At 40.3% G+C, this 10361-nt stretch overlaps 1 protein-coding gene across 1 annotated transcript; it reads left to right on the plus strand.

Annotated features, from left to right (window-relative positions):
* Window positions 1-1175: 1175 nt before the first annotated feature.
* On the plus strand, window positions 1176-4864 carry LOC137942824 (cation/H(+) antiporter 15-like). The gene is made up of 3 exons (XM_068788557.1): window positions 1176-1397; window positions 1473-2468; window positions 3701-4864. Exons 1-3 carry the CDS (start codon window positions 1176-1178, stop codon window positions 4862-4864), a joined length of 2382 nt encoding a protein of 793 aa, XP_068644658.1.
* Window positions 4865-10361: the final 5497 nt, after the last annotated feature.

Below are 10361 nucleotides of genomic sequence, written 5' to 3' on the forward strand. Positions count from 1 at the left end.
AATTCATAGTCATTGGATAGAGAAATTAATTGTAAGTGGTACTCTCAGTGCAATGAAGAAACATAGATATGATGCTAGCCTTTGCTTCCTCAATTGTGAGATTTGAGACTTTGAAATATTGTTCAACTTGCCATAAAAAGTTCTCGATCGCCTTTAGATCTCGTACGCCCCTGTATGGTTTAGGCTCAAGAACCTTGATCTTCATTCGTGTACGAACCTTTTCTCCATTTAGAGCAGCTTGTTAGTATCCGCCTTTAGAATTGCAACAACGGCATACACATTGTCCTCTAGCCTTTGAACCGTTACAAGTCTATATTCTCGAATGTCCACCACTTCTTGAATCTTTTCCTCCCAACTCGAGCATTAGTACTCCACCTTCTCGAGCCAAGATTCAAATGAAGTCAAATGAGGTTCGGTTTCAAAGACTTTCTTCTTACCTTTGTTTGGAATAATTTCCAACGTTGATTCCGAGGAAACCATAAGAAGTAGGCTAAAATGGAGAGAAATGAGCTCTAACATAAATGAGGTATTCTTTGCACGAATTTCAATATAAATACATCGAATTTATAAAGCCTATTTATAAGCAAAACAAAGATAAGCCACCCTTATTTGTTTCAAATTACCATATCCCAATCCCATTTGGTAAGGAGAAACTCAAATTTTGAATTTGAGTCAAAATTGCCACTCGGTCAGCCTCCTAGCCAGCCAACCAGTTGGTGCCCGCACCCCACACACGCTGGGTTGGCCCAGCCAGCACGCACCCATGTGCCCCACTAGGTTCACATTTATGGGTCCTATGAGGGTACTGTTAATGCCAGGTGGTCTTCTTGAGGGCTTGGGGCTGCCATTCTACGTGTCGGTTGTGCTACATCCGTCTACGACTGTGCCGCCCATGTCGCGTCCTTCCGGTATCACTCGTTTTGATACGAGACAGACATGTTAATATATGACCCAACTCAAGGGTCGGTTGCTGAGCCAGGGTCCCCTAAATTAGGAAAAACCAGTCCGAAAATAGTGGAAAAAAGTCTCCGCCACAGGCTCAAGAAAGGAGAGAATTAAAGTGGAGAAAGCGCGCGTCGCTCTCCACCGCCCATGTTCGCTCTCTCTCTCTCTCTCTCTCTCTCACCTTACCTCACGATCTCTTGAGCCGAATCATCTGCATTCCACCTTCGGCCATGGCGACGGGATTCAACTCCACCACTGAGTTGCTTCCTGAATCGTCAGTTTGCTACTCTTTGGATTCTCCTTGGTCCAATAGCATCTTCAACCATAACAATCCTCTCCACAGCACTCTTCCTCTTTTGCTCCTCCAGTTGACATTGATCATCTCTTTGACAGGCCTCCTCCGCTTGATCCTCAGGCCCCTTAGCCAGCCTGCCATCATCTCTGAAATCTTGGTACGTAATACTTCGTTTTTCTTCGAATGAGCTCGTAATTTGACAGTGGAGTTAACTTGGAAAATGGTCCTGTAGGCGGGTATAATCCTAGGCCCGTTCGTTCTGGGACGCTACCCTCAGCTCAAGCAAAAATTATTTCCTCCTCATGCATGGACTATTACGCGAACTCTCGGCATCGTAGGGGTGCTCTTCCACGTCTTCAACGAAGCGTTGAGGCAAGACCTGAAGCAGGTGCTGAATTCAGGGAGGAAGGAGGTGGTTATCGCCTTGTCCGGTTATTTTTGTGCCCACTTGTCCGTATTCAGCCTTCTCTACAACGGATACCTGTCCCACGACATCAACCAAATGAATTTTTTGGATTCTTTGGCCACAGTCCTCGCCTTAACCACCTTCCCTGTCCTCCGCCCCATCCTCTCCGAGTTCAATCTCTCCACCTCCGAGCTCGGTCGCCTTTCCTTGACTTTGTCCGTCATCAATACCCTCCTGGGAACAGTACTTTCCATGGTATTCTCGAGTATCAGGCATGCTAATAAGGGCGAATGGCAGACGGGATTTTATCATTTCGCCTCTCACGTCGCATTGCTAATCCTATTATTCACGCTGTTTCGCCCCCTCATGCTGTGGTTCATCAAGAAGACGTCGGAAGGCCGGCGGATGCCCTCCAGTTTCATCAATTTTAGCATGTTAGCCGTAATGATTGCCGGCCTCCTTAGTGACATGATGGGATCGTTGTTGAAAGCGCCGATATGGTTGGCCTTCATGATCCCGTCGGGACCGCCGTTGGCTTCTGCTTTAATGGAGAAGACAGATTTGCTCAGCCGAGTCGTGCTTGTTCCCTTCTTCTTCGCCACCAATGGACAGCGCTTCGATCCACGGGTTATTCAGGATTGGCGGGCGTTTTGGGCCCTGCAACTGATCTTCGTTGTTGGATGCACGGGCAAATTCCTGGGAACCCTACTGTCAGCCCTCTACTACAGGATGCCATTTCGGGACTCATTGGCTCTCGCTGCAGCCATGAGCGTCAAAGGGATTATGGAGTTAGTCATCTTTACTGATTGGCTGCATTTCAAGGTATTCTATCCGCCCCATCATCTTGAAACTTCACATGTACTTTTATATATATATATATATATATATATATATATATATATATATATGATTTTGGAAATCTTTTTCCATTTCCATGAACCGAAATAGAATTTTGAAATAGGTTATTACTTAATAATCAAATTACTTTCAATGAATATTGTCGAAAATTAATGTTTTCTGCGACTGCTCGAACCTTTCTTACAGTCTGACTTTTGCAGTTTCAAATCCGATTGCCAAACTTTTTTTTGTGTTGGGAAACAGGCTCGAAGATATTTCCGCAAATATATAATTTGTTATATGAAAATTTTTGTATAAAGGTGCAAACACCAAAAAACACAACGATACTGGGAATATGAACTTAAACTACTAGAGATGATAGATCAAAAAATGATCGCATTGTCTTTATGGGTTGAGCGAGTCAACTTACAAAACCTGCTCTGATACCATGTTGAATTTTTTAAAAAGTGAAAATTGTTACTAACTTGTTGTAATTTTAGTACAATGAGCTTCTATTGATAATAGAGGAAACAAGTAGAATCCAATTACAATTAAAATACTTTTTTATCTCAATTATACCCAAAGTTAAACACTAAAAATAAGTCTTATAACAATTGAACAACTGAACATAAACAAAATACTAACATTATTAAAACGCATTTAACTTAGACACTTTTATGAGACCTCCTCCTATGAGACTCCTGTAAGACTTCACCATATCAATTTTGGCTCTATGAGACTTTTTGACGTGAGAGTCATGTAAGACTCTTCCTTATCTGTTATTTAACACAAAATTATCATAATTATGGGTTAGATTAACCTAAAATATATGTCAGTTTAAATAAAATATTACTTTCATCGAAGACTGTCAAATTATTGTTTAATTTATCATAATACAATATTTTTTATAATTGTTAACATTAGTTATTTCTTATTTTTAAGTTGTAGTAGTAATAATAATAATAATAATAATAATAATAATAATAATAATAATAATAATAATGAACACCCACTTCTCTCTCTCTCTCTCTCTCTCTTTTTGTCTTTCTCCCTCGTGAGTACTTTTAATTTCTTGGAGAAAAATTTAAGATTACAGTTACGGGCCCCTCATCATATTAAGACATTTCACGTAATTGCAGAACCCCATTTCAAATTCAGTTTATTTGTCAATGATTCTTTGAATTTCCTTGTGATTGATCGCATAAATGATGTTGCAGTTGTTGGATGCACCAAAATTGGCTAGTCTGGAGTTGTCGATACTGGCTGTGACTGCTGTATCTACTCCCTGTCTGAGAATCCTTGGAAGACGAAGGCCAAGGAAGTGGAACTCGAGCAATTGGAGATCTATAACTCAGAGCAATCCGGAAGCTGAGTTTCGTCTCCTTGTGTGCATTCTTGACCAGGATGATGTCCTCTCGATTCTTCACCTCGTCAACGCTTACCAAGCCACCAGAAAACGCCGTGCCCAGCTCTTCCTCCTCCACCTCGTTGATCTCATCGGCCGTGGCATTCCCGTCCTCATTCCCCACGGAAAATCCGAGTTGCTGCCCTCGTCAAAGCCCGAAAAACTCAACCCAATTTTTTCCGCTTTCGAGAATCTCGAGCGGAAGAGCGGCGGTTGCTTCGTTGTCCACCCTTTTACCAGCGTTTCTCTCTACAAGGCCATGCACGAAGATGTGTACAAGGTCGCCTCTGAAAACAAAGTCTCTTTGATAATTGTTCCCTTCCCCAAAGAGATGATATATAGTCATAGCGATGTCAGTGATGCACGGCAGGGGAGAATTGTTGCTAGAAAGATCCTGGAAGAGGCACCTTGTTCCGTCGGTGTCCTCGTTGATTGTCGCAGTACTCTTACCAAAATGAATTCCGGGGCTAATTTCTCCTACCACATCGGGCTCGTCTTCTTGGGCGGTCCAGACGACAGGGAGGCCCTGGCTTATGCTTCCCTTATGGTGGACAAGCCCGGTGTGAGCGTCACGGTCCTCCGTTGCATCTTAGATTCTCATACGGAGGGCTTCGAGGTGGAGAGGGTATTAGACGACCAGTTAATTGGGGCGTTCAGGCTCAATACCCTTAACCGCGACGGTATTGTTTACAGAGAAACGTTCGTGAAGAACGTTGAGGATTTGGTGACCTCCATTCGAGCTATGGGGACGGATTTCGATCTCATGATGACTGGCAGACACCACGAAGGCCATTCGGAGGTGGTGGTCGCCTTGTCGACTTGGAGTGAGACAGAGGATCTCGGGGTGATTGGTGATTATCTCTCTTCTTCTGATTTTGCTAGAAATTCCATCTCCGTGTTGGTTGTGCAACAAAGGACGACGTTGCCCACGTCGGTGCTCCATGGTAACAGCGCATCCTCTAGACGGAATACATGACGAGATTTAGAACGTCGCCTGGTTCTTCTAAATTGGCCTTCAGTTGTTGTCGAAATTCCTGTTCTGGTTTGCTAGGGGGCGTGGTGGGAGAACTGCTCGATGGAGATGTTAGAATCTTGAATCGGAGGGGTTTTAGGGGACTTGGAACCAATTTGAGGACATTTCCATCCGTTTCATTGAGCTTACTTATCACAGAATGGTTGTGCCATTGTTGAAGCGCATGAGTTCAAAACGACTGGGAAGAATGATGTACAGTATCAAGGAAAATCCAAAGAAGGATGAAGCGCATGATCTTATTGTAGCAGAAGAAGGATTGGTTTCCTTTCGTCGACAGCCAAAAATGCAACTTACTAATCATGTCATCTGATGATTATTTAGTGCTTGTTTTGTCTCTGATCAACAACACTACCAGTTGCGATATTTTTTATTATTTTGTTGGTTCATGTTTATTGATGATTAAGAGTTATTGGATGCAGACAAGTTTGTGGAAGTCATTGTAGAGAATGGTTTCAAAAGTGGGAGATTAGCTTTGAACTAATCTTCAGACAAGAGAAAAAATATGTCTGGGGATTCATCTGTCTGATAGAAAGTTGAAAATTTTCTTCTCCATTCTCTTGCTGGAAACCTCTAGCTCGGATTACTGAACTCAAAACAAAGAGAACTATTCCAGGACAACTGTGTCAATCGATTTGTATCAGATCTTTGGATACCCAACGCAGGGCCCTGAACTGTGTTTGCTTGTCTGGAAATCGAATATTATTTAAATGGTATTATTGGGTACTTTCCTTTTTGCAGCTTTACTACAGCTTCACTATCTTCCTGAAAGTGGCAGAAGAACATGAACAGAGGTGGAGCTTCGAATGCCATCCATGGAGATCTTAAGAACACCTTAACTCTATCCTGCTATGATTTCGTCTGAAGCAAAATCTCCAGGAGGAGAGTCTCTTCTTGCTGTCAACAACAACAGTGGAGGGGGAAGAGGATTGAATCATCTTCCACATCACTTGGATATCTTCGTATCCTCTGCATGATTCTATGTCCTCATAAAGCTTCACCAGCCCGTGTCCTTTCCCTGCCATTAATATACAGGTATTCCAAGTCAGAGGGGAAGGGAAGAGAGCTAGAGCTAGAGCTAGAGAGAGAGAGAGAGAGAGAGCAGATATCACTTACCTCCCCTGGTCTTGTAGTAAAAGCATGAAGTCAAGCTTGATAAGATAGATTTTGCAGAGAAGAGAAAGAACTTCTTCTTCCACCATCTGCACATCTCCATTCTCTTCCTGCTGCTTCCATCTCCGCTCCCACAATGCTCACCACTCTCCCTTTTATTTTTTTTCCGCCATCTTCTCGTTTACATAAATTAATCGAAAGCTGTAAACAGACAAACCACATCCGACGTACAAAAAGCAACAAGAGAAGGACAACCTCAAAGTAATCCTCCTCCTAGTCCACATTTCACCTATATCACTTTCACAATGGCTTTTATATCCTTTGGCACTTTAAAATCACTGTTTTTTATAGGAATTAGATGCCTTAATTCAATATTAACGAGATCAATAATAATCACAGAATAAAAAAACAAACACTAAAAACACAAGATTTATACAGGTTCACCTCAAGGTTTTGTCTTACGCCCATTAATTCACTATGATGATAAAATAGTTTACAAGAAAAAATCGCACACACTCAAATATTTTTTCTCGACCACAACTAATGATCCTTCTCGATGATAACCCTAACAACTATACTCCCAATATAAATAGGAAACTAGGATAACCGTAAAATAAGTGTGAAATCCCCAAACAGATCGATTTGCATATCACCTCAGCTTAAGGCGTTAATTAGACTCCATAATTTAACATTTTTCACTGTTCTTGGACGTTAAATGGGCAGTTCGGAGACTAAAACCTTCAATCGATGCAAATCAAATAATCAAATCTTATTTTTCGTTTTGTCTATCAAAAGGAATGGTTGGTCAAATCGTTTCTCTTCATCTATCCACCAATTTCAACTGATCAAAGAGGATATGGCTGGGATTCTGTTAATATACAGGGGTGTGAAGAACACAACGACAAGAAGACTGAGAGGACTGCGGGGAGCGAGGATTGCTTAGTTGAAGGCATCTCTTTGGAGAAATACTGAAGAAATGGACATGAGTGGGCGCTCTACCTTGGCCGTTCTCTTTCGTTCTTTCCTCTCTTTCATAAGATTCTGCTTTCCAAGAGACAGATGGATGGTGATAGCGGGGCCCTGGTCAAAGGGTGGTTAGAATGCTTCATTTTTTTGAATGTTCTGCCATTCCGCCATTGGAGGAATTTTTTTTTTCTTTTGATCTCTAAATGAAGTCTCTGTGATTGATTTTTTTTCTTCCAGTTCTTTTTGTATGCTAATATAAAAGAATCACTTCTTTATGGGATTTAACTTAGTTGACACTCGGATTTGCAAACCAAATGTAGCCACGTCTAGGACTACCAACTGCTGCTAACAGAAAGCTAGGAAATTCAGGTCTTCTCTTCGGATGATGGCGGAGTTAGGTGGAGAATGTTTATCAACAGCAACCCGTTTACATTTAGAGAAAATGAAAAAATGTTAATGGGATAATTTGATTTTTCTCGTAAACTGACAATCACACGGTAACTCAATAATATGTGAATGAACTGTTAAGTTATGGAGCCTAATTAACGCCTTATGCTGAGTCGGTACACGGATCTACCTTCGCGGTAAGGTCGTCAATATAGATCTATGATATATTGATTGTTGACTCATTAAGGGTAGTTTGGGGATTTTACACTTATAATCCGGTTACAATGTTAGGGTTTTATCATCGAAGAAGATCTTGAGTTGCAGCCCGAGAGAGGTTAGAGAAAATATCTGTAAATGTGTGATTTCTCTTGTAAACCATTTTATCTTCATAGTGGATTACTGCAGCGGTGGAAGACAAGACGTAGTGTCACCTTGACCTGTATAAATTTTGTTGTTTTTCTGAGCTTTTTTTTTTTTTCTTCCACGATTATTATTATTGTTCTTGTTAGTTTGGAATTAGGACGTCTAATTCTTAACATGAACTTCATACATTAATAAAAGGATAAGCATAATCCTTTCAATTATTGGATAAAATCTCATTGGATTTATCCCATGTTGTATTTATCATGTAAAATTTTATCTTTTTTGTTCTAAATTGTATAAATACCACAATTAATCAATTGTAAAAGTGTAGTTCAATTCATCCTTTAATGTCGTACAGAAATGTGCCTACCTCCACAAGATAGGTTTAACATTCTCTATTATTTGAGGATACATTATACAAGTATCAGTTTTGCTTCTATTCAATACTGGCTGCATCACTCACTTGAAGTAGGCATATTTGGGTGCAAAATACAATCAACATTTAATATGACATCCCCCCTCAGACTCGGTGTGATGGAAACAACATATAAATTTGTAACATAAGAAACTGCGAGAACCAAACACCAAAACTTTTGTCGATATGTCACCCACTTCATCTTCTTTGGGCATGAAGTATGTATTGATTTCATCACTCACCACTTTTTGTTAAACGTAATATTTAGTTAATGTGCAGTTTGGTTCAAGGCATATCCCAAAATGACTAGTCATCTTAGGAAACCTCTTTCCCAACTAATAAAGTCAAGATCTTTGACCTCACTAATCCATGTGGGACTATTCCTTAACAGTTAATCTCAATGTAATTGGATATATATGTTTTTTATTTATATAGATTAAATAAAATAATTAAAATAATTTGTAATTGTTCAAATGTGAAACAACTAAAAAAAATTAAAATAAATATTATGCACCAGAATATTAATGTTATAAATTATACATTATACATGTATAAATAATAATAAAATAAGAACGACGAAGGAAAGTGCAAGCTACTATCCCCCAGAAGTTGAATTTTTTATATGGAGATATTAAAAATGCAATTGTGTTCTTTGATATTACATCTCTTTCTCCTTCATAGTTCTAGCCAACCTACAACATTGTACTATTGACCCTCGGTTTTCTTAAGAATTTTCATTATTTGAGCAAACTCTTCTTCATTGACTAAACTACAATCAGTAGAAGTTTTGAACCGACCACTAGTAGCTAACAAAGCTTCACCTACATCCATCCCCTTCGTGTAACCTGATATGGTGCTTAATACCTAGAACACTATGACCAAGGGGTTCAAAGGGGGGATTCGATGCCTTTGCACCTCCACTATCACTTACATTTGTACCAATTAAATTAAATGACACTGAATATTGTCTTTATAAAAACACAATTCAAAATTAAAAACTATTTAAAAGAATCATACAAACATATGCAACCTTATAAATTAAATGACACTGAATATTGTCTTTATAAAAACACAATTCAAAATTAAAAAATATTTAAAAGAATCATACAAACATATGCAACCTTATAATCCTCTGTACTTGAGAACCATTTCACCTATTAATTTAATGTAAAGTTGAATCCAAATTTTAATATGGATTCTTTTATTGTTTTAGATAAAAAAAAACTAACTATTTGTGATATTTGTAAACAAACATTTTATATGTTCAAGAGATTATAAGATATTTCTAAAGAAGAGCTATCGCCAAATTCAATCAAAGAAAGACCACCAAGTGTGTGAATGGATACATCTACTTGAAGAAGAAACTTACAATTAAGGGAGGGTTAATTACCAGCGCATTACTCCATTCATTCGATGAGGTTGTTAGTGGTGAATGAACACCTCTTCATTTGAATCACGCCAAGTAATCTTCTCAGGTAAAAATCGGGGAATCGTGTTTCATACCTATTTTGCAAATCATTCACATTAAGCGATCGCACGGGACGCGTCTCTCCCTTCCCTGACTATTTTTTTTCCTCATTTCGCTTTGTTCTCCCTCTCTCTCAGCCTTCCTCTCCCAATTTTTTTTCTCCCGCTCACTTCTCCCTCTTGGCTTCTTCTCCCTTCTCCCTCTCTTGTCTGCTTCTCCCGCTCTCTTCTCCCTCTCGACTTTTCTCCCTTCTCGGCCTTCCTTCCCCGAATTTTTTCCCCTCCATCTTCTCCCTCTCGGCCTCCATTGCAAAGCTGCCATGCAGAGCATGGGAGGCCGAGCCTCTGTTGCAAAGCCTCTCGGCCTCCCTCTCTTCTCCCTCTAGACGTACCATTTTTTTCTCTACCTCACTTCTCCCTCTTGGCTTCTTCTCCCTTCTCCCTCTCTTGTCTGCTTCTCCCGCTCTCTTCTCCCTCTCGGCCTTCCTCCCCCGAATTTTTTTCCCTCTATCTTCTCCCTCTTGGCTTCTTCTCCCTTCTCCCTCTCCTGTCTGCTTCTCCCGCTCTCTTCTCCCTCTCGGCCTTCCTCCCCCGAATTTTTTTCCCTCTATCTTCTCCCTCTCGGCCTCCATTGCAAAGCTGCCATCACAGAGCACGGGAGGCCGAGCCTATGTCGCAAAGCCTCTCGGCCTCCCTCTCTTCTCTTTCTAGACGTACCATTTTTTTTCTCCT

Source organism: Aristolochia californica, unplaced genomic scaffold, assembly GCF_029961685.1.
Source record: "Aristolochia californica isolate CCGP_79_NKW_82.1479 unplaced genomic scaffold, dmAriCali1.0.hap1 SCAF_10, whole genome shotgun sequence".
NCBI classification, from domain to species: Eukaryota; Viridiplantae; Streptophyta; class Magnoliopsida; order Piperales; family Aristolochiaceae; genus Aristolochia; species Aristolochia californica.

Bases quoted from the DNA above. Each gene is read 5' to 3' on its own strand.
- LOC137942824 (XM_068788557.1), top strand. From the start codon at position 1,176: ATGGCGACGGGATTCAACTCCACCACTGAGTTGCTTCCTGAATCGTCA. The intron at 1,398-1,472 runs GTACGTAATACT...ATGGTCCTGTAG, and splicing joins CCATCATCTCTGAAATCTTG to GCGGGTATAATCCTAGGCCC. The intron at 2,469-3,700 runs GTATTCTATCCG...ATGATGTTGCAG, and splicing joins CTGATTGGCTGCATTTCAAG to TTGTTGGATGCACCAAAATT.